Raw genomic sequence first — 24,345 nt, 5'->3', positions numbered from 1 at the left:
TACTTGACAAAGTCCTATGATTTTGAACTTGCAGACCACACTTGTCCATCATGGATTAACTTTAATTTTTAATGATTCTCACTATTTATACTTCCCCTTAAGGAAATCTTTTGCAGGCTTTGATAAAGGATGAAAATATATACAACAGTAGACTCTCTAATCAAAGGATTATGATGTGGAATTTGAATTGCTTGAATATATTTTATTACCACTGGTCAATAAAAAAGCTGCTGCAGCTTACCCAATGTCTACATGGACTGGCTAGTGAGCTCCTGGGCTCTTCTCTCTATGTCTGTAAATGCTGGGTATAGAGGTAGATCTACCATATCCATCTTATCATATCAACTCTGAAGATTGAAACTCAGGTACTCAGACTTACCCATGAACAGTTTACCCAAACAGTTATCCCCACCAAAAATCTTTTTTCTTGAGATAATTTTCTCAAGTGTTTTATCACAGTGGCAGAACAGAAAAAGAAAGAATACCGATAGACATAATCCTTTAATACTAGTTTTTCTTCTCTAACAACTGTGTTGAACCTGGTTATAAGCTTCATAAAACAGGCTACGTCAGAGGACTCACAGCCATCTCACAATGTGTTTCCTTATTGAGTAGAAGAACCATATTTATTGTTGTGATCCAGCTGCCCTCATTCTTCCTGACTAACAGCGGAACTTCCTTGTGGTCTGTAATTGACAAGGATGTTTGTGTTCTTTCTGGTTTGTGAGTCTCTCTCTACAAAAGGAGTAGAGGTATAAAAGGTTGCTGGGCAAAATAAAGGTTGCTGTTCTTCCACCTGAAAAGAAGACTCCGTGTCTCAATCCCAGCACCTCCCGCCAGTCTTGGCTCTCCAGGCTGCGCTGGCTGCAGCAATTTATCCTAGAATTAATTAAACCAAGATAATTATGAAATAGAAATAAAATATGTAGCTCTATGACATGTACTCATTTTTACATGTACTAAGTTTTGACATGTAGCAAAATAGATATAAAGAATCTATCCTAGATATCTGAGCAGTTCTGAAATGTGCAATGTGTAGTTTTTGTTGCTTTGTGATAAGAACTGGCATTTAAATGATGTTGTTTTTCTATTTTTATACTAATTCCTATTTCTTTGAGTAGAAAAGATAACTCTCTGGTTCCAACAATCATGTAAGAACAAAGGAGAGTGGATAACAAAAATGCTGATTATTCAATTAAGCATTGCCCAGGATCTATGCGAAAGTACATACTTGAGATTCCATGTCCCTTATTTTACTGCAATTTCTCTGGAAACCTTCAAGTGTTTTTCTGCATTTGACTAAAATAAAAGTTGCAATGAAGAAAACATGATGGGAGACAACAGTAACTTCTCACTGAAGAAATGATGGGAAAAGACATGACCCAGTAGGATTTGGAATAGGTAAGCAAGAATGTTGGCACACCCTTTATTGTTAGGACAAAAAAGAAAAGGGTTAAGATAAAACCCAGGGACTCAGTGGTAGATAGGAAATGCTCATTTAATGAATGGTATTCTCAAAAGCCAAAGACAGCAGGAGTCACAGACACTTTCAGGAGACTCTTGGCAGCTTGTATAAGCATGGGGATGGAGGATCCTGTGAGGAGGGGAAAAAAGAGTCATAAACTATGGGACGTGGGAGGAGAGGAAGGCTCTTTACTTTTAAGCCTTCTTCAATGATTCCCTTTGACCTTGATTTAACTTCAAGCAAGGTGCCAATTCTATACCTTTTCTTGTTCTGACTCTATTTTTGTCTATTCTGTCCACAGCAACACAACAACTAGTATATAATAAACATCCAGGAGTACTTGTGACGTGCCTAGGACTAGTTTTATTCAATTAAATATCCACGTCTATGTTCCTTTCCTCTGCTTATCTTGTACCTCCTTCCATCTGCTTACCTTGTACCTAGTGCCAAGTATATGTCATCCTAATCCTGGAAAGGAAGGATTAGTTGAGGAAACAGACAATGCTCGGGGATAGCACAGTGGTGGCAACTATGTGAACTCTCTAGTATCCACCCTCCGCTGCACATAGAGGCAGAGCTCTCGGCACACATCTGGAAAAAAAGGAGAGGGGGGGCCTGTATCCTACCTGCATTGTCATGGAGCCAGGCCACTGCCTTCCTTTCTAGAAGCTCCCACTCACACTTCAAGTCCTTGTCATTGGCGTGTAGCCAGAGGACAGCCAGTACTGTGGCCCACATTGAAGGGTCCCTATCCTGTAAAACAGACAAAACCTTTTGTGATGTTCTAGGCAGGCCAGCAATCCACTTGGGAGGAAGCAGAAAGATTTATTATCTTCTTTTTCATCACTCCCTAATATGTGGCTACATGGAATTTGGGGCCCATCTTTACCAAACAGCCTGAAGGAGCCTCAGGACAACTTTCAATTACCATGCAGAAAAAAACAGAAGTTGCAATTCAATGTAACCATCATCACATTCTTGAAGACACCACAAAATACTCAGTACACAGACGATCAGATTGTACAATGTAATGAAATTTTATATTTGACTTCTTTTAAGGTATTTTTTCGTTAATTTGTCTTTATGTCCACTCATGCCAAAACAAACACCACCAAATATAAAATCAAACAATATAACAACAACAAACTGATTTAATGAAAAACCAACAGCACATTTCAAAACATAAATGCAAGCAATACAAAAGTGAAATTAGTTTTCCTAAATTAGTTCTGTAGTAATGATGGATATTGGAATGTAGGCCCACTATTAGTCACCAGTCATATTTCTAAGAGAGACACTTAAGGCATCTTGCTCAGAATTCTATGCAAAACTAACTCTGATTTTTAAAATGTAGTTCTTGAATCTTTACAGCTTAGGATAAATGACTTATGAAAATCCATAATCATAGCCCAAGAATGAAGCTCATCTTGAGGAATCTTGGTTCAGATCTATTGCTTCACATCTCCTATGGTCATATGACACCTCTGGGTTCAATGTGTAACTATTCTCAAGTCCGTTGGTTTGCCAACTACTCATATAATTGATGATTAAGAAACAAAAACATTTCTTGACTTCTATTTTCTGCCATATAATTTTTATTAGATTTCTTCATGCAAACTTAAATATCCTGAGTAGAGATTTAAGGGATTGTGATTTTTCCTATAAGTCATCATTTTTTTTCTGTCATATCATAAACAAATTGATAGATTATATTATAGCTTCATTAACATCATCATTGAAAATATAGACATGTTAACATTCAGAGCTTAGTTGGTTCAAATTTAGGTTCATATTTTGTCATCAATTTGATATATAATAGTACTACTTTTAAGTGAACTATATCCAATCAGAGATCTGTCATTTTAAATTTTTAAGTTTCCAAATGAAATTTAGATAACACCATGAGATATTTGCTCGAATTTACTATTCTTTTTTTTTTTTTTTATTACTTGATTCAGTTCATGACCTCTAATTTTCTAGAGGTATGTTCTGCTGGTGACCAATGTCTCCAGCTAGTAGTGAATCTTATTTAAAAAATTTAAAGGTTAAAAATGAATTATCATTTTGTCAAGCAGTGAATGTAAAACAATTTTGATGAAATATTTTCATAGTTTTACCTTAAGTATTTATGTAAGTTTGCATTTTCAGCATAGATACTTCTGTTAACTAAAACATTTGTATCACATACACACAGCCAGGCAAAACTAGAAGATACAGTACAAGTAGATAATTAAAGAATACGTGGTTTATTTTATTATGTCTCACATTCTAATAATGCAGAACAGTATTTCTTCTTCATTATTAGTTAAATGTTTTATTGAAGAAATTTTTTCCCAAATAGTATTGGAAGACCCAAAAGGTAACCTAAAATTCTAAATGAAGTTTATTTCTTATTTAACCTTTAAGAACATTAAAAAAAAAAAAAAAAACAATACTGGTACTGTTATTGGAGTCTCTGCAGACAGGATATCCTAGCATTGAATCTAGTTCTGCAATGACTAGTGCAAAGTATTCATGTCCTTAATACTTATTTCTTCATTTATACATAGCCATATAAGTAGAACATGCCTTAACAAACAGAATCAGGAAAAATAAGTATATTAATATTAAGAATACTAAGTGATGAAATGATATTTTTACAAACATATATAAGGGAATATGATAACACAGAAGAGAATTTTCTTTCCTTTGACATCCATGGGTCTGATCATACCTTACAACAGCTAAGCTATTCATTTCATGTTGTTTATACTCTGGCTTAAATGGTGCAGCATGCTGCTCCCGCCAGCAGAAGAGACGACCGCAACAGGATTCTTCTCAGAACACACTTTATTGGAGCACTTACACTTGAGGTTGTAGAGAGGCAAAAGACCCAGTCCCCGTGAAGCAGAATATATACGGTGCCAGACAAAGCCCTGACGTGTCATCAACCCAATGGCTCAGGCCAGAATGGAGTGATCGTGCTTAAATTATGATTGGCCAGATCAGATGGCCAGATCGAAAGACTCCCCGCGCTGGGGGAGCTCGCGCGCATGCGCACAAGTTGTCTGTCAAGTTTGACGTGGAACAGCAAACGGCGCCCAGGCTCCATGCCCACGACATGACAGCGCCATAGCGCACGCTACATCTCCGCGCGCTACATCTTCGCACGCTACAAAATGGAAATAATTTCACCTTCTAGATGATACACATTAATTTCACATTTGCATTATCTATATTCTTATTTCTTAGCTTGGCCCTTGTTCATTTCAATTTCTATCATTATTCTACCATCATGAATCACACACACACACACACACACACACACACAGAGATACCACTTTGTATCTCACCTTGGCAGGGTTTGCAGCCTTGATATCTTCCAAACTAGTGCCCAGGATCTTGGACAGATCCTCATCCAACTCCCAGGAGCCATTGGCATTTTGAAGTGAAATCAGCTGAATAGCAAAATTTTCTCCAAAACCTTCTGTGAAAAAAATGAAAGAGATATCATAGGAAATTATAGAGGTCCTGTGATCATAGGCCAACCAAGAAAGTCCTCTGAGATCAGAGATTGTCGTGAGACTTCTGCAGGATATCCACTGACTAATCTGTGATGGGTGGCTAGTTGATCTGGGCACTGAAGACAACAGCAGCAGAATCTTCTGGGGTCAGGCCCTGATGACACTTGGACTGTGTAGGCAGACATTAGTAAGATGACTCAAAAAATTAGAGCTCACTCAATTACAGTAGATTAGGAGTCATCAAGAATTGTATCAAGTATTGTAAATTACAGTAGGTTAGAAAGTAGCAAGGTATTATAGACTAGTGAAGCTTGATTATTTCTAACAAATATATGTAAATGTCATATCTCACCTCCTGTCTGATGCCTCTAATAATTCACTCCATAGGCAGAGAAAGCTCCAAGTTGAAGAGGATGGAAAGTTAGTTTGTGAATGCCAGAAGTCAGGGACTTAATCTGAGGCCCCATTTACCTTTCTTGTTGTTTTGAAAGTTGGCTTTCTTGGAGTAAGAGTCTGATGTTTTCACCATGCTTACAGATGCTAATTTTCTCTTATAAGGATTTAAAGCGTCATAAAATCCACCACCTGTGACAAATAAACATTGCTGAGAAAACTGTTCCTAGGAAAAAACTCCCTCAAACTCAGAGTAAGTCTTTATGGCCTCTCAAAATGCTCACCACCCACGTTGGCTGCTCCAAACAAATTCGGACTGTATTCGATTACTTCACCTACGACGTCGTCCAAAAGTAAACCCCGCGAATTATCATCATCGTCTGTGTTGTGCAGCAAGAAAAGACTTAAAAAATGTGAGTATTCCAGACTTGAACCCTTCAGCTTCCACCTAACAATGATGTTTCATTACAGTGTGGCCTTCTCCAATATGGAGACATATCGGATCATTCTACTTCCTATTGACTTTTCTAGAACCTCTGACACGTGCTGAATAATCACAGCTGTGTCTTACCTGCAATAGTGAAGGATTCTTCCAGGTAATCCTCAATTTGAAAAGATCTTTTACTGTCTCACACAGCTATTTTATGTCTGTCCATTTCAAACAAAGCTCAACCCTAAGCACCCAGGTTCAGAAGGTTAGCTTGGCAATTGTCTAAGCTTAAAATAAATCCTTCTCTCACACCTGGGTTGTCTTCTGTATGTCCCTACTACTACCAACCATCAAGTAATAAAATCCCCTCCTGCCAGTAACCAAAGTACACAAAAGTCATGCCACAGGTTCCCGGTGCACTCTAAGCTCTTTTGTAAATTTGAGCATTTTCATCACCCATGTTTCTTAAAAGAAAGATGTTGCCTTCCTCAGACCCAGTACCTATGGCTCTAACACAGATCTCCCATACCCTCAAGTCAAAAGTATTATTCAGAAATGTTTTTGTATAAAAATATTTTAATTTTATTTTGAAATACAGAACCATATTTCTAGTCATTTAACTTAGGGTTTCCTTTATAAAATTAGTCTTTGACATGACCTTCTAAGTCTCTGATTCTTATATTTTTTTTTCAAATATATCACCCTCATTCAAACTTTAACTTTTAATCAACCTCAACTTCAATCAGGCAAATCATCTCCCTCTTCACTATCTTCAATCCTAGCCACAACTTTTAATCATCAGAGCTATAGAAAAATCCCACTTTAGAAATCAATTCATCCCTTAACCCAATTTATTCTTAAAGTTGATGACACCTGCTGTAAATTATTGGGAAAGCCAAATACTCTAATTAGGGCTTATATATACTGAAACAGGCACCAAATACATCTTTACCTTATCCCATCTCAGCCACTGACTAGACATCAAGAACAGAAGTTAGATTCAAATTGAAAGATTTGTTAAACCAATGTTTATAGATGTTCTTGAATTGTCGTATGTCCTGATCATCTGTACATCTGTAATAAATCTCTGCCCCAGATAGACAGAACCTACTTCTCTTGAAAATTTAAAGTAAGTCATACATTATAGGTATGAAAGGAAGAGGAAAACATAACAAATTTAAGAAATGCAATTAAATTCAAATTTTTATATTGTGAAACTTATTATCATTTTTATTACGGGCTTAGATATTTAAGAACTATTATAAAAGAGTTTAAATTGGGATAAAACTTACAATAATTCAAATCACATACGGTCAAATCTTGAAGCATCATTGGCCGAGGAATCGCTCTGTGAGCCAGAGGCCCCTGCACTGGCTGATTGAGCTCCTTGTTTATGGCAATGAAAGCTGTGAAGGAGCTGAGGACCCCAGACTGAATGCTGATGCTCACCACATCCTCCTTTTCTCCTTCTGAAGTCTCATGGGAGCCCAAGTCCTTCCTCTGAATCAAGGACTTTGCAGCCAACCGATGAATGGTGAAGCTGAAAGAAAATACTGGAGAATAGTAAAGAAAAGCAACTTCAAGTGACGTTCCAAAGACTTTTTAAAGCTAGTGTTTGCGCCTGAAAAGGAATGTGGAGACAAAGAGTTTTGATGAATGAATCAGGAAGAGCTTAGCGGAAGCACCAGAGCACAGTGATAAAAATATCTGAGAACGGCAGAGGAAAAAGAAAAGGAGTGTGGTGACCTGAATAAGAATGACCCCCTCAGACTCAGGTGTTTGAATGCTTGTCCAATAGGAAGTGGCACTAATGGGAGGTGTGGTCTTATTCTTGCAGGTGTATCCTTGGAGGAAGTGTGCCATTGTGGAGGTAGACTTTAAAGTCTCACATGATTGAGGCCATGTAAGTAGCCTATGCAATATTTTGATTCAGTGTGGCATTCCTTTCTTACTGCCTCAGATCAAGAGGTAGAACTCGCACCTCTTTCTCCAACACCATGTCAGCCTGCATGCCACCTTGCTTCTTGCCGTGACAATAATGGTCTAATCCCCTTTACCATAACCCAGTCCCAATTAAATATTTTCCCTTATAAGAGTTGTTGTCCTTTCACGACAATAGAAAACCTAACCAAATCAGTGAGAGAAAGAAAAAGAAGAGAAGGGAGAGGTAGGGAAGTGTGGAGATGGAGAAGCAAAGCTGAATTCTTACCTGTTATTTGCCTTGGGTTGTAGGGAAAATGTCACCCTGTTTTCAAGACTCCTACCTTGGAGGGTATACTTGAGGCACACTTCTCCTGAGCTCTCCACTTGCTACAAGGAAGAGGAGAACCAGAGTGGCAAAACAGACACACAAGGAAAATGGTGAGCACTAGGGAAGCTCCTGAACTCAAGGCAATGTTACACTAAGAATCATGTACTACAAGATAACATATAGTGGGCATGAAGGAGAGGATGGGAGTATTGGTGCCTGGCAAGTGACATATCTTGTTGAAATCCCAAACAAACATCTGTGGTCATTAAACTGCTGACGCAGTGTTTCATTAAGTAAGTGAATGAACAAAAATTTGAACTCACAGGCAGAGTCCCAGTCAATTGGGCATAGATGATTAACCTCTGACCCCTAAAGATGAAAGTATGCTCTGGTGAAAGTATGGTAGCTGACAGACCAGGAGGCAATTTCCAGCTCAGAGAAATGTCACCCACTGATGCATTTAGAGCAAACTTCAGAGACCCAAGAGCCTGTTGGAGGAGAAAAGAACCAGAATTATATACAAGAAAGATAATAATGGCAGTCATCCATTGAGTATTTATCAGGACCTAGGATGCAAAGTATGACTTACTTAGTCACCAATGCTAAGAGAAAAAGACAATTCTCTCTCTGATTATATGTCTGGAAAAGTTATACTTGAGAGATGTAAAATACAGGTGTGAATGTGGGCAATAGTTAAGGAAGGAGACTTCTTCAAATATGAGTTAGAGAAGGGATATGAACAACATGGAAAGTTTAGGTGAGAAATAAGATCAGAGATGTCTTGCATTTTTGTATACTAATAATTGAATGTGAACTCATTATGCCTTTGAGTCTATCACATACACACAAACACACAGAGAGATACACACACACACATACACACACACACAAACAAACAAATATACAAACACACCTGTCTTTTCTTTTGTGCCTTTTCATGGATAATGAATTTCTACCTGATCTGCTGAGAACACAGACTAGTCTCAGAGCCATCAAAGCTTTCACCTTCTTTCTAGCTTCGAAAACAAAAATCACAACTTCTTTATCTATTTGCTCTCTGGATTTCCAGCTACTATGTCTGATGCCAGTCTTTGGGTATTAGCGTGGAACACTTTGTAACAATGTATCAAGTAGCTCATTATGTCTGTGGCCTGAGACTCATAACAGTGTGTCCTCCAGGAGAATGGATCATGTGACTTTGCAGCAGTCTCCCTTCCTTTCCTACACACTCTGTACATTCAACTCTAGACACTCTGCCTACTCTCACCTTGGTCTGCATCCTGTCCTTATCTGTGATAAACTCTGCAGTGCCACCTGACACCCGGGCAATGCTTTTGATTAAACTGGTGGAGGCTCCTTCTCCAATACCAAATGAGAAGCATCTGCAACAGAGACATGAAGAACATTAGACACAGATTTTACATAACAGAATTATCAGTTAACATGTACTGGTAAAGATGTCATGAAGAGATAAGTTACTTACCTCAAAGTCAATGCAATAATATATTTTTTTTAGAAATCAGATTCTATTTCTATGAACTTTAATAAACATTTAAATAAATGAAACAAGGTTTTTTATAACAAAAGGCTTATTTCCATTTGTTAATGAAGATTTGGGGCTTGGGACATTTGAAATATTTGTTCTAAGTTCTGTTTTTTTCTGTATGAATTTCCTCTAGTAAAGTCAAGTGAAAATATAAATATTTTTCAAAATTAAATAGTCAGGCAAATGCACTGACACCTTGGCTGATATATTCAGTATTTGTGGATTTTTCATTAATGTGAGTCATCAGCTTTAAATCCTGTGACATGGGACATTAGAAATAGTGTTTTCCATATGTAAGTTTGAGGACCAAAGTTTATACTGCAGTTTTATTCCTTCTTAATAACCTATGAAACAGTAACTATGGTCTTTAGCATTTTTAATTGATTGATAAGACAAACTGATTGGTGAAGTTTCCAGCACTTACTCTGGCAGATGAGCTGAAGACAAAATATACAAACTCTTAGATTCTGACAATGAAGAACTCATACAAGGATCAAATAAAACACTGAGTTCTACTCACAGAAATACTTGACTAAGTTATTCAAGCCAGAGAGAACTAGAGACCTATAATCAGTAATTCTAACAATTCTTGTAAAGGCAGACAACTACTAAGACAAGAGGCTCCAATAACTGCTGAGAAATATGAAGCTAGAAGCTAATACCTGGATCTGGTGTTTGGAAATGAGAAATAAGCCTATATATTTTGTCTCCTAACCATTTGAATCATGTGGCAAGTACAGATGGCTGAGCACCTAAGCTGTTTTAGAGAAAGTAGGAGAGTTGTAGATTTTTAAGTTTTGTCAGTGAGAGATGTCCCTGAAAACACATGAGGATATATCACAAACAAATGTAGAAATACTAACACCTGAGAGATAGAGATGCTGAGAAATGGTCCAGCCATGAAATTCATCAAGCTTTATCTGCATTCAGGCTTTTGGCTCCTAGTCTAGGCACACATTGAAATCAAAGAATATGACCTATCAGGCAAAAGATTCCATCTAAATACAATAGTCCAAAAACACCTACAAAGTCCAGTATGTTCGACTAGCACATTTGCCATTTCTAATGAACAATTAAGTAAGAAAATTTTCATAAAATAGTAAAACGGCAGTGTTTATAGTTCATTTTTATGCAAGGAATACACAGATACCAAAACCTCACAATATAATTTAAAATTCATTTGATTATGGCACCCAAACATTTGGTGAGAATATCCACATAAAGACTAAATAAACACTTTTTTTTTTTAAAGAAAAAAAGGCTTTAAGACCCACAAAAGCAGGAGTCATTTGGAGCTGTTTGTAAGCGACACATTTTCAGATAGGCTCTGTTTGCTGGTGGTAAGCAGAGGGAAAGCTCCTCTAATAGAAATCTTCTGGACTTAACCTTAGCAGCCAAATCTGCCTGGTTTGTGTTGGTAGCATAAATAGCTCTGGTTCTTTCAAGAGTTCCTGCAATGGAGAACTTAAATGGAGTTTGTGAGTAACATGTTAAAAATTGCTTACTAATGACATAGACCTGCTATATCCCTGGAACTGGGTCAATGAACATGGTTCACAAAATATACCTCTCATACCTCTGCCATATTGGATGGAGTGGAGCCAGCAGGCAAAGTTACAGCCTTAGTCCTACACATGCTAGCTTAGAATATAAGAAACAAACAAACATAAATAAAACAAAACAGAAAACCACAATTCTCCTGGTCAGAAAATGATTACAGATACATACTAAGACAGATTCAGACACAAAGACTTCTGTATGTGTCACAGTGTTGGATTAGAAGAGAGATAAGAAAGAATAATGACAGTACAGACATTCATAGATTAAAAAATAAAAATAATAAGGTATTTATTGAAAATAGGGTAAAAATAAGCCATGTAAAGACAGAATAACATTGTTTTTTCTTTGGATTTCTTGACCTTTAATAAGTGAACTGCTGAAAAAAATTGATTCTGTGGACTGCTAAGCTAAACCAACATATATATTATAAAGGTATAATATCTTCAAAAATTGAGTCTAATGATATGCTACTTTGGAAAAGAGGTTCTGCTTCTGTTTCCAGAGAGGATTAGAACTTGTAGATTCCATCTAGGTTAATATGGTTTGATGAAACAAGACCCTCCAAAATTGTAAGAGAGATATTCTACGTGTCTGAAGAAGGCTTTACCTTGGAAATCTGGATTACTAAATAAAACCCCAATGCCAGGAAAAGGATAGCCACTTATGAGTTGTTGGTCAACGAGTCACAGAAAATAAGACAGAGTCTAGCGATTCTTCATGATTGCCAACCTAAGAGAAATGTGAAGATACTAATGCTGAAGCAACAACAACCTTGGTTGTATGATATAGAGAAATCAAGAAATATGATAAAGGCTGCTGAGAATTGAAGCATGATTAATAAAAATAGATATTGGGGTTCAACCTGAACACCAGAAAAGCAAAGTAGTCTGACACTGGCTCTCACTTATACCTCAGTCCAAAAATAGTTATATTGTCTCCAGGAAATCTTAGAATAAGACTGAGACTGAGAGCTGTCTCTTCATGTTTTATAGTCCTCTCTAGTTCTGGGATTAAGGGTTTGTACCACTACTACCTGATTTCTATGACAAACTTGCATGGCTACTGGGATAAAAAGTGTGTGTTATTGTGGCTACTGGGATTATAGGTGTGTATCATTGCTGCCTGGTCTGTAAAGCTGGCCAGTGTGACTGTTATACTTTTTTTGATATTCAGGGAAGCTTTATTTATTAAAATACAAATTAAAGGCCACTATAGGGAGAGAAAAGACAACAATGGTCTGAACCATATTTGAGCCATACAAAATATAATACTATCTGCCAGGGACAGTATGCTCACTGATGCAATATTTGCATGACCATTATGGGAGTGACATCCTAAGAATTAGTGAAAGATGTATTCATTGCCCTCAGTACTATACCCAAGGTTAAACCCACCAGAATTCAATGATCAGTTCTAATCCAGTGGTCATAGAGATGGCACTGATTAAATAAAATTGGTCATGCTTTAAAACAAAAAGACAAATCTATAAGAAGAACAGGTAGGGAAGGGAAGATTGATGGAGATGGGGGGAAATAGGAAAGAATGGGAAGAGATAGTAACCAGAATGTATATTTATATAATATACATTCTGGTTACTATATATATATCTGATAAAGAACCAATATAAAGAGCAAAATCCTTTGAAAGGAAAATATAAAACATCAGAATAACTTGAATAAAGAAAAAAACTTAACAGAACACATACAAAAGTCATAATCCTAAAGAAAAACTTCAGAGACTAGAAATTCAGATGGTAATTACTTGAGTCATGGATGGTAGCCCATGGCTCACTCCCAAAACTCTAGAGGCAGAGGCAGGCAGAATAACACCCAGTATTACTTAAAAATACATGGCAACATGCACCTTTAGCTTACTCATATCCTTCCATATAAATCAAATCACCAGTAGATTGCCTGTGTAATGTAATACAATCACTACAGAGTCCAAAGAAAGTTGATCATTATGAACATCTATATAATATACACTGAGCTACTTCAAAGAAAAACATACCCTTCTGCAACTTGACTATGGTTCCATGTAAACTAAGTGTACATGTAAACAAACTGGTGAAATGAAAAATAAAAGTGAGATATATGGAAAGTCATGCATACCACAAAACTCAGTATAATACCAAATCAAGAAGACTTCACATAATTCACAAAAGTTATTCTTGAGCTAGGTTTAAATTAGTGAGTGATGGAAAAAGAGCAAAAGACTGATAACTGTCTAGTGCTAGACCTGTGATATGTGAGCAGACTGCACACTTTGACAGTTCATCTACCCAGTTAACAATGATTTAAGTAACTTTCTATTTTAAACTGTCAGTACCTAAGTAATGAAAATATAATTCAACATATCCTTCAGAGCTTTGGAAAAATAAGGTCTAATGACCTAGTGGAGTCAATGTTAAGTGGAAAACTATTTTTAAAAAAATATAAAAATTAAAGGGTAGCTATTTAACTGGAAAATCCTCGAATCACTCTGTCCTTTTAGAAACGTGAGACCCCATGATAACATGTGGAAGAACCACTATGTGGTGCTGCTTAGGGTCCAAGCAGAACAGTAGAAACCATACACCCCCATACCTGTGCCTCTTGCTGTTTAACTGAACTTCTTTAATGACACTAAATGTGTCATCAACTTCTCCATCTGTGAAGACGAAAAGCTGAAAAGAAAGAAAGAAAGAAAAAACCCAGACGTATTTATCAAGCTTCTGTCGAGTTCATTAAAGGCAACAGCTTTGGTCCTCATGGCTCACAACTTTTTCAGTCCTTATAACTTCTTCACACAGGGCTGGGGACCCTAGTGCTCCACTGTCATTTGCTCAATGTTGCCACAGAGACTCTTCAGTGGAAAGAGTTTCACACCTTGGGAAGTTTCACATCCTCCCATGCAACTTGCACCTTAAATGTCTATGGCATCACAAATGAGGGTTAACTTCCTGTCCCATAGAATAAAGGAAGAACGCTGTCTCTGGTCTTTTTTTTTTTCTTCGCACAATAGTAGATGACTTAAATTTACACACTATTTACACAATTTTATTGAGAGAACTGGAAATCAGGTTAGTGGATAATTTCACACTTTTTCTCTATTAGCTTCAATCCAAAGCTCACCTGTAAGGGATGTCCAAGGATGGAGGGAGCTTTGTAAATATCACAGAGTGGTCTCAAGATTTCAGTGCCCCCAAGGTCTGCTTTTAAATCCTTTACTCTTTGCACTGCCTCCTTCATTGTTTCCTGAGTGTACTTCACACTCTCCCTTAGAGAAACAAGCATGACTAGTCACATGGCAATAGTGCAACTTGCTATTCCTATTACAAAATGACTATCACAAAATATTGTTTCTATTTCAGGAGTATTCTGTCACATTAAAGGTGCGGATCCTCCTTTAAAGTACATTCTTTTACAGTCCATGGTTTTCACAAAAACTTACGGAAAGAATTTTTCATAGAAAGATCCAAATCCATAGATGTTGAAATAACACCCCATAGGCAAACTCTTCAGCAATAGCAGCAGAGTTTCCTGAGTGTGAGAGAAGATGAGGAGATGGAGTGAGAGAAAGCTCAACCAAACATTCAGACCCCAGTCTGGTTCCTAATGATATAAAATGACATCATGTTATGTCACCTTTTATTTTAAGGCTGGGATCAGAATGGCCATGCTTATTATTGCTCAAATGGAGAATAGAATTACACCTATAAGTTGACCATATACATGCCCTTCCCAACCATCCTCACATGGCACTGCTGAACAATGAAGAATCTTGCTTTACCTTGGCAGTCTCTATGCGTAACTGAGAATCCTTCTGGTTGTTCATGTGATATTCCATACTTCCTGAGCGGTCCATGAGGAACACAAATTCTCCACAGGCCTTTGAGGCCTCTACTTCTGGGATATCTGGATAGAAACTCACCATTGCAGAAGGAGCTCCCATCAAACTATCTGTACATAAATGAGAAGAACCCTCTAAGGTACAAGGTAACACAAGTGTCCTAGAGTTCCCAAGAACCAATTGTCAATTCAATAGAGAACCGAGAAGCTCCAATAAAAAAAACTCTTGTTTACTCTTCTTGTGCTGTGTGCACAGGAGGAAATGCGAGTTGTCAGCATAAAAGAGAAGGAAGCAGAACAGGAGTGAGAGGAAGGAAAACATAGTAAGAGTTAACAGACAAAAAGAAAAACTTAGCAGTATCAGTATGTGCAAATTCTAGGCACCCTAACAATTGAATAGGGTACATTAGTTTAACACCTTCCATCAAGAGATAAAGATACAGCCAGGATTTCTAATACAGGCAAATTCTTCAAATCTTATTACTAGGAAAGTCATCACATGGGTCACTGATTACATCTTATGTTCCCTGAAAGCCTGCAAACTTAATTACAGAAAAGAGATGAGAAAATCTTCATGGAACCAAGGAGATGTCTCAGAAAGGAAGAAAATGAGACCTCAGTTATCACATATTACATTATACCTTCATGAGTTTCTGATGTTTCTTCCTGACTGGAGAACAAGTGTGAGTTTTAAATTTCAAGATACCCCAAAAGAAGATCAAGAAACCAACAACTGAAACAGATCATAGAGGTACAGGCAAATGAAGAATTTACAAGAAACCCAGGGAAGCTGGGATTCCCCTCAGCAACCTCAGAGAGGAGTGGCCAAATATTGAGAGAAAAGAAAAAGCCCCTACATATGGTTCAGCATGAAGTCACCCTTGTCAAATATTGATAAGGTTATATTGGTGGGGATTGAGTATAAAAACTCAGCATGTTGGTAAAGTCCACATGGTGCATATTACTACACTGGCATTAATCCAAGCCCAGCTGTCACACTGTGAACACAATGGCCCCCCAAGGATCTTCCGTATATCGAAACTGGAAATGTAAAGTTGCAGCCACCTTCCTGGTCATGTGAGGATCCCTGCAAACTTTTGCAGAATGGGCCAGAAGATTCAAAGGGAACAAAAACACCTATGTGGGCTATGCCAGGTTTAATAAAAGTTAAGTGCACTCATAAGGAAATGTTTTAAGTGACAATCACTAGATGTAGATAAGAGACAAAACTCACTGGCAAGCTACATGTAGTGTTAAAAAAAAGTTGCAGTAAGCTGCAACAAGACAGTTTGAGGTGGATACTTGTGTTTTTTTTTTCATAATTTAATCTCTACAGGACACAGAGGACCTAAAATCAATTTTGTTTTGGCCACTCCTATTAATCCTAATTAAAACTGAAAGAACTGGCAGGAAGGTTACATCAAGTTGTGATGAATTATTCAGTAACACATATTTATTGAAAATGAAATTATTGTCCATGTAAGAAAGATTATTATTTTATATTGCCTAGATTATAGTCAAGTTACTTTCCTAATCAAACTATTATTTTATAAAGTTATTAGGAACTATAACTACTTTTTCTTTCTTATTATTTTGAGACCTTCTATCTAATTTTTTTGTTAATGTACATTATTATAGTAAGTGACATTATAATTCATCAAGTACCTGATGACACAAATAGTGACTACATTATGTTTTTCATCATTTATTAATATTGGATACCATTATATTATCAGTCAATATCATCTGCATAGCATATAGACATTTAGTTTTATTTCAGAAGATTGGGTAATATTAGAATTGTCAAAATAAGTATTCACTTTACTATTTGAAGTCCAAGTACTTTCAAAACATTTGAAACTAATTGGTTTGTTTCAACACTATCTCACAATGTAAGCTCATGCTCATCACAGAGTGTAAAAATGAGGCTTTATCAGATTTGAACAGCCCTGACCCTATGAAAGAAATAGTAACTAGATAATTTTTTTATTTGCCATTTTTGTAAGATCAGTCATTGTCACATTGTGATAATATTCTGAATAACTTGTTATCAATAATTTTGTCATACTTTCCCTCTAATTATCTAGTAATCCATGTAAATTAGCTTATAGTATATGATCACCTGATTACTTATTAAGAGCCTTCTTTTTTCCATGTGGAAATGAAAAGTCAATACTTCAATGGCCAAATACTGATCCCAGAGATTGTTAGAAAATCAAGGCTAATTGGTAGTTACATGTTAGAAAGGGACCATCGTGGGAGACAGAAAATACCTGGCTTCATGTCCTGCATCCCCATCTCCACAGCTACACTGGGGCTGTGCACTTCATTGTAGTAAATCAGGAGTTCCACATCCCGGTCAAACTTGTGTCCTTCAGCCAAGGAAACCTGAGTAGCAGACCAGTAGATTACTACCACTGATTACTTCCAGAGATAAGATCAGAGCTCAGGGTTGCAGGATACTTTGGTGAGGATACAATCAGTAGTACATGAAAGACTATTTGAAAAAGGGTCTACACTTTGCCCAGAGTAGGAAAAGTAGATACTGTGTCTCTCCAAGCATGGTCAGAAAAAGCAAGGGAGATATGGGAAGAATGAACGATAACCAAATCAACAAGGAAGACAGAGGGAAGTGACAATAGTGCTCTCTTTCTATTCACTGTTCACCTGAGCAGATGTCTTGTCATCAGCCAGGTACTGCATGGGACTCAAGGAGCAGTTGGACTGGACCCTCTCAATGCCATGCTGGGAAGTGATGGTGGCAACCATGTTGAGTGTGTAGGGCAGGTTCTCCAAAGGGACTATGGGGGCCTTTATATTCAAGCAACTATTTGCAGATTGTTCTACAAAAAAAAATATATATTAATTTTGTTTTCCATGTCAACAATTTCCAGCACAATCATAATTTGGAGTATTTATTCAGCCTTTCTATGTCTAGTTTTCAAAGGTAGAAATGACTTACCAGAGAGCTGGTATCTTGGATTCAAGATTGCTGGGAGCACATAGCGCAGGGCCCCATCTGTCTCCAGAGGCAGCTCTTGCACATACCTCAGGGTCACTGCCACCTTGGCCCCAGGCTGGAGGTTCCCCACATTGCAAGAAAAGACATCCCTGGAGTAGTCATCCTCTTCCAATAAGTAAGCTTGGTGGCCCTGGGAGAGGGCTTCCTCATATTTTCTATGGGCCTAGAGCAAGAGTGGGACAGGTCAAAATAAAATCGTATAAATTCAAGAAAATCAAGACTTTTCTGAAGATGTGTCATGGATTGTATGAACCTTATAATTATTGTGGTAGATTCTACTGGATTTTGTATGCCTTCTTGAATTTAGGCAAAGAGTAATTAGAAGTGAATGTAAGAACAGTCAACATCATTTATAAAGATAAAAAGTAGAATGCAACTTGAAGTGAAAGGAGAAGAGATAATGTATGTTGTGGTCCAAGCATTGTCCAGTGAGAATACATGTGACAATCTCTAGGCTAACACCCAAAGTGCAAAGCTTTGGGGATCTGCCTTTTGAATAACTGATGCCATTTCAGCAAAACCATTGTGAAGGTATAACATTTCTTTTTTTCATGGAGAGATTCATCCCAAATAATATCAAATTAAATTAATCAATTATTGACCATAACTTCCTCATGTGGTACTACACTGGATGATTTTTCAATTGGCTGTATAATCTTGATATATATAATACATACTGGGTGCCTTGATTTTTTGAAAAGGCCCCAGAGAAAAGAAATTCTTATCACTCAGGCACCAGCAGCAAGAAAGCTTCTACTTGGCTTGGAGGCTGGAACTGCCAGGCTGTGGATTTTACACTACCACAGTTCCCCTTTAATCTAGACACCTTAGGTGTTATCTGTAGAGCTCAGATTCCATTCCCTTTGATCAGCAAGCATTTGGTTAAAGTATCTATATGGACCAAGCACCATCCCTTTCTTTCCCTCAGCTTACCTTAGTTGCCATGGCTGCCACAAACACTGTGTTCCCAGCCTCTACAGGAAGGAAAGTGCTTAGAAAGTACAATGTGTGCTTTTTTCCCCTACAATTATCAATTACAAATTTCTAGCTTAACTAACCAAAAAAATGTATTTAACTCACAAATTCCTTTCCCCCTCTTAGAAATCATAGCCCATTTCTTTATATACTTTCATCAGATATGCCCAAGTGCTTCATAGCCATGTCCCTCTGAGACCTAAGCAAGGTAACAGGCACCTGCTTTGGCAGCCTATTCTGATGTTTAGGTTTTTGGAATGCATGCCTGATGTCCTTGTTATTGCTATCAAGTTCTTAATCATGCCTGTGTGAGTATATAAACGAAAAATCTTGTGGGATAGTAAGAACTTTGGAAGAACATCCAGAGAACACTGATAGAGAGAGATCATGAGAAAGCATTGGAGGGATATTTTTTCAAAGAATAAAGAGACATGAGGGGAAAATGTGTTTGAGCTGATTTGTCTACCCTCAGATCTCTTTTAGTCAGTTTTTGCTTGCTATAGTGTTCCTTCTGGATCCTGAGAGATTTAGGGGGATGTCATCACACATAAATCTTGGTAACTTTACTCATCCTTCCAACCTGCATTTTCTCCTGCAATTCGGCCACAATTTTCTTCCCATCCACTGAGGCTTCAAAGCTGTAGACAGCAGAGTCTTCATCCATGGGGAACACAAAGATTGTCTCCAAGGGGACTTTCTCCTCATTCTCATAATTTAAGGTTGCAGAGACACTGGCCACAAAGTCATTGATGGACAGGGTTACTGAGATGCTCTTCAGTGGCACTGAGGAAGATACAAATGTATAAGAGATCAGCAAACTTTACTAGAGCAGCACCAGAGATGAGTTGTGCTGGGTCCAATGACCTCGTCATTAAGAGTCGTAAGTCAGGCTTACCTGGTTCCTTGTTGCCAGTGATTAGACCACAGTGCTGCTCCATGGTGACTGCACGTTTCTGTGGAAACGGCACATCATTAAGAGGTTCATGATACGGTTACACCATCAATAACTACAGCTTCTGTGCTTCTCTCTAGCAGGAACAGCTTCAAATTCTTAGTGTGGGGCTAAGGATACATGGTGAAAAGGAGGGGAGATGCTGGCGTTAACCCTCCTGATTAATGCTGCTCAGGTGGGGAGGCTGTAAGTGTCCACTGAACAGGAAATCTCTGAAACACCGTAAAGTGCCACAAGCACCATTCTATATTCACAAAGAGTGTCAAATAAACTATCCACAGGACTTGGATAGGTACCATAATTTAACTCCAGTCTTCTTCACCTGAGAATCAGAATCAGAGCCATTTTTAATATTTTATTTACTTTTGTGTTGTATGTATGAATATCTGCCTGCATATCTGTGCATCGAATGCAGGAAGATATGCTTATACATGTTATACAAAGCAGGGGACAGAAGAGGACAGTGAATCTAATGGGACTGGATTTACAGATGGTTATAAGATGCTATGTAGGACATGAAATTTGCACTTTGGTTCTCCAGAGTAGAAGGCACAGTTCATAAAGACTGAGCTGATTCTTCAGCCTCTATTGCCAGTTCTTCCCAAGCATACCTGTGAGATTCAAATAGCACCCAATATTATATTCCTCATATTTAATCACTGTTCTTTAATACTTAGTATTGAAAATACCCACTGTTCATTTTTTTATATTTATTTCCAACACATTTCCACATGACTCAGTACTGGTCCAAAACAGATTGATTGTGATTTCCTTAATTCTAAATAAACATCTATGTCATCTTGTCTGACAGACCCCCCCCTCAAAAAAAAAATCTATCACATTGCAACCAATGCTCAGAGAACAGAGAGAAGTGTCAGAAAGTTTCTAAGAGCCCAATGTCACAGAAGACTATCATAAGTCAGTGCCTTCCATCCATGACAGGATCATTGTAGTCATGAAGTCAAAGTAGGTGTTGTTACCTGCATACGACATGCACCATCAAAACAGTCAATATTTTAGCACAGATCTGGGAGTAGCACATACAGCCCAATCCCTACTTAAGGAGTTTTGTGTTTGATATTTTCTTGTAGTGAGTCAATCACTTATTTTTGCTTTAGGGAATTGGTTCCTAAAGTAAGTTGCCCATACTAGAAATTATGACCCTGCATTTCTGTACATATTGACAACACAATTGGATTCAATTGGTTAATTAAATAAAATGATATGCTTTTGAGAGAGAGACTTTTTACTGGTTGGGACAACCTGGAAGTTGAGACTCAAGGGGATATAATCAAAATATATTGCACACACCTCTAACATTTTGAAAAGATAATTTGAAAATATTATATATTTTAAAAGACATTCTTACACATAAAGATGATATATGTACAATATTTTTCTTTCTTTTAAAACTGACGACTCTAAATATATTTCATGAATTATGTATTTGTACACATGTTCCAGGTAATATGAAGACAAAGAGATAGATTGATTTTACCAAGTAGTGATTTACATGATTATTTTATACACAGAGCATAAAGATTGGGCTAAACCCAATCATGGTCCCAAATAACTCTGGAAGCTATTCTGGGCCTTTCTAAACCAGATCATTTGCTAACTTGTCTCTCATATGGTGACCAGAGTGTCCAACACCAACAAGGGTGGTTTTCACTGGAAATCCATCCTAAGGCACAGAAGGGCCCAGCTGGAAGCACACATAGTGTTTGTTCAGTTTCCTAGAAGCCCAGCCTTCACTTTCAGATCAGGCTGGAAAACTCTCTTGAAGGATCATCTTTCCATTTCTGGCAATACAAACCAGCAATTGTGAAGGTTTGAGCGGGCTGTTTCTAGGTCCTTCAGGATGATCCTAAGGACCATTTACAACTCTCAGACTTGGGTTATAGCTCAAAAAAAAAAAAAAAAAAAACTTGAGTTCCCTATTTAACCATACATAGACCAGGCTGAAGGCTGGGGACACCTCCTTCATCTCCTTGGAAACCATCCCTCTGATATGAGTGGTGTTTTCTATACAACTTAAATTAACTACACAAATCAATCAAAGAATGAGCTATGTTTCTACACTTGCTATTTTGGACTATGGGAAGAGTCCTACAACATTAGAATGGCTCAGATGTGGGCAGCAGCACAGAGGTAGCAGTTAAGCAAGGAGGAGGAGGACAGCAAGCCCTGGGAAGGATCTTCCCTGGGGACCAGTATAGGAGGGAGCTTAGAACAAAGGGAAAATAATTTCTACTGACAGCAACAGGAAGTGTAGAGCAGGAGACTCACCTGAGTAGCTCAGTATAAGAATGGACCCTATCTGGAAGCAGAGATCTCAGGAGGAGAGATCTCAGGAGCAGAGATCTCAGGAGGAGAGAGGAAAGAGGATGATCAAGGTGCCCTACAAAGAAATGATAATTTCCTAATTCGAACCTAAGAAGAAATTTATCTCAATGAGTGTTTCATCCTCTCCCTGACCCATCCTGAGTCTGCAAGTTTAGGCAAGCCTTCAAAGGCTGTGAGGAAAAGACTGGTTCCAGAGGTGACTAAAGTTACAACCTTAAATTGGATGCAGCTATAGAACCAAGAGCCCTGGCAGTTAAATCCTTCTCTCAGTTGCGTGCAGAGAGCAGCAAGAGTCAGCAGGCCACACCCTGCTGTTTACTGCATCAGGAAGAGGAAGAATCTGGGCTTCAAGCCCAGAAAGGCTACTGCAGTGCGGTTTATAGAGCCTCGAATAAAAAAGAGTTATTTAATATGTAGACTCTCTATTTAAGTTCTTCAGTTCCAGGTATTTTGAAAAAGGCATAAGTTCCATCTCTCAGATCTGAATGGATTAGTTGGGTGGAGAATGAATGCTGCATTTCCTTAGGGAAAACTTACCTAAAACTGAGAAAAGAAAAACAAAACCAAGAAGAAACAAGAAAGACGTATTTTGTGAGTCAGAGGAAGAGTGAAAATAAGAAGAAGGTGGGGGGAGATGAACCTGAAAAAGAGGTCATTTTTGTACTATTAATCTAGAGAAATCTTGAGGCATCAAAGGCCAGGATGAGTTTCTACTGCTACCGCCCCCAGACCCCAGGGCTTCCAGCTAAAATGCATTTACAATTCTTTGTGGGGCTGACTAGAACAAAAGGCTCTTACCCTTCAGAAGCAGCAGGTAGGGTTCTCCCCAGAGAGCAGAGCACAGTCTGTACCCACTTCTGCAAGTCCCCTCAGCTTAGAGCGCTGTAAAAGAAAGTGAAAGCAGCTGGAGTCAAACTGTCAGGAAGACCTGCCCTCTTCTAGGGATCAGCTATAAAGTTTCAATTGTATGATAAAGGGATGGACTGAAAATTCTCAGTCAAGTATTGAATGTCTGCTTGTTGTTTAATGAAAGCATTTTTTTTTTTTTAAATTAAGAGCAATTGCTCAGTTTTCCTCCTGCTTCGTCTACACAGAGAAACAATGTAGGGCAGTCAAATATGGGGGTTTTGTTTTTTGAGGTTTAATGCTGCAGCTGTACTATCTAAAACTGATATAAAACACTGTACAGCTGTAAGGACATGGAAAACTTTAAGAAGCTTTACTTGATTGAGATCTGGTTAAGACACATGCCCTTTGCAACATCATAGGAGTCAGCAGGGAAAAAAGCCACTGTCCCTAGCAGCTAGCCCCCTGACAACACCCAGCTTTGTGGTCTGGACTGGAGCAGAAGATAATTGCTTGGAGGGAGGCCAGGGGGCATGCACAGAAACAGAAGTTGCTGCTTAAAGGAGGAAGAGGATATACAGAAATAGTACTCATTAAAACTAACCCCTTTGACCCTGAGTAAACCTGGCTTGCAGTTTTTGCCTATTTGTCAACCCCACATGATGAAGGGGTCTTTTTCCTACTGTGCTGCATCTAGTAGTGGGCAAGCCCTCAGCCTGGTTGGAGAGCATGCAAAATAAACCTTGCTTTTGCATTCTGGACTTGATTGAATTCCGGTGGTGGTTTCTCTGGGGATCATAACTTGAGCACAGCACAGTTTTGCGACAAGCTTGATAGATAAGAGCATCCTAGCTGCTACATCTGATGAACAGAAAACTTATGAGTATCATATGTTAAATTGGCTTTGGTCAATACGCTATACCTGGAGACAGGACATACATGTCTGTTTACACATATTTTTGTCTTAAATTGTGTGTTGTTGAATCTATAAAATTAGTATAAATTCATCATTATCTCCTGGATGGTTTTAAGGTATAATAGGTCAACATGGATATGAAGGCTATGCATATGTATGCAAATGTATAATAAATCACAGTATCACGTAGATTCTCTTTTATGAATAATGAAAACTGTTTCAATATTTTGAACTAATTGTGAAAGACAATTAATCTGTGTAGGAGTCTTATTCTGTGTTGTTCCCCCTCCACACTGTAGCTGATCTCTGT

The 24,345-nt window shown here is 37.9% G+C and overlaps 1 protein-coding gene across 3 annotated transcripts; it reads right to left on the bottom strand.

The window, feature by feature from the left end:
• Nucleotides 1-541: 541 nt before the first annotated feature.
• On the bottom strand, nucleotides 542-23,203 carry LOC126493478 (von Willebrand factor A domain-containing protein 5A-like). 3 transcript variants are annotated; one of them, XM_050130494.1, is made up of 19 exons: nucleotides 23,072-23,203; nucleotides 19,871-19,928; nucleotides 19,556-19,758; nucleotides 17,941-18,163; nucleotides 17,646-17,821; nucleotides 17,252-17,366; nucleotides 14,920-15,089; nucleotides 14,581-14,669; nucleotides 14,262-14,406; nucleotides 13,734-13,813; nucleotides 9,310-9,424; nucleotides 8,366-8,530; nucleotides 8,001-8,101; nucleotides 7,084-7,331; nucleotides 5,646-5,741; nucleotides 5,440-5,553; nucleotides 4,798-4,931; nucleotides 2,092-2,218; nucleotides 542-879 (listed from the first exon to the last, which is right to left on the bottom strand). In XM_050130494.1, the coding sequence occupies exons 2-19, from the start codon at nucleotides 19,911-19,913 to the stop codon at nucleotides 875-877; spliced, it is 2,349 nt and encodes a 782-aa protein (XP_049986451.1). In that variant the 5' UTR covers nucleotides 19,914-19,928; nucleotides 23,072-23,203; the 3' UTR covers nucleotides 542-874. The 3 variants fall into 3 exon arrangements, 2 of the variants coding, with proteins under 2 accessions (XP_049986451.1, XP_049986450.1); XM_050130493.1 differs by lacking the exon at nucleotides 542-879 and adding an exon at nucleotides 1,481-1,594; XR_007589816.1 differs by lacking the exons at nucleotides 542-879; nucleotides 2,092-2,218 and having other exon boundaries at nucleotides 4,797-4,928; nucleotides 5,646-5,764.
• Nucleotides 23,204-24,345: the final 1,142 nt, after the last annotated feature.

Source organism: Alexandromys fortis, unplaced genomic scaffold (assembly GCF_014885135.2).
Source record: "Alexandromys fortis isolate MF-2015 unplaced genomic scaffold, M_Fortis_MF-2015_v1.1 scaffold_335, whole genome shotgun sequence".
Taxonomy (NCBI): domain Eukaryota; kingdom Metazoa; phylum Chordata; class Mammalia; order Rodentia; family Cricetidae; genus Alexandromys; species Alexandromys fortis.
Note: the sequence above shows the minus strand (reverse complement) of the source record. Positions and strands in the feature narration are given on the sequence as shown.

Coding starts and splice junctions, on each gene's coding strand:
- LOC126493478 (XM_050130493.1), bottom strand. CDS start 19,913: ATGGAGCAGCACTGTGGTCTAATCACTGGCAACAAGGAACCAG. Junction 15,090..17,251: donor GATGCAGGACATGAAGCCAG/GTATTTTCTGTC, acceptor ATTTATGTACAG/ATAGTTTGATGGGAGCTCCT. Junction 14,670..14,919: donor TACGCATAGAGACTGCCAAG/GTAAAGCAAGAT, acceptor TCTCACACTCAG/GAAACTCTGCTGCTATTGCT.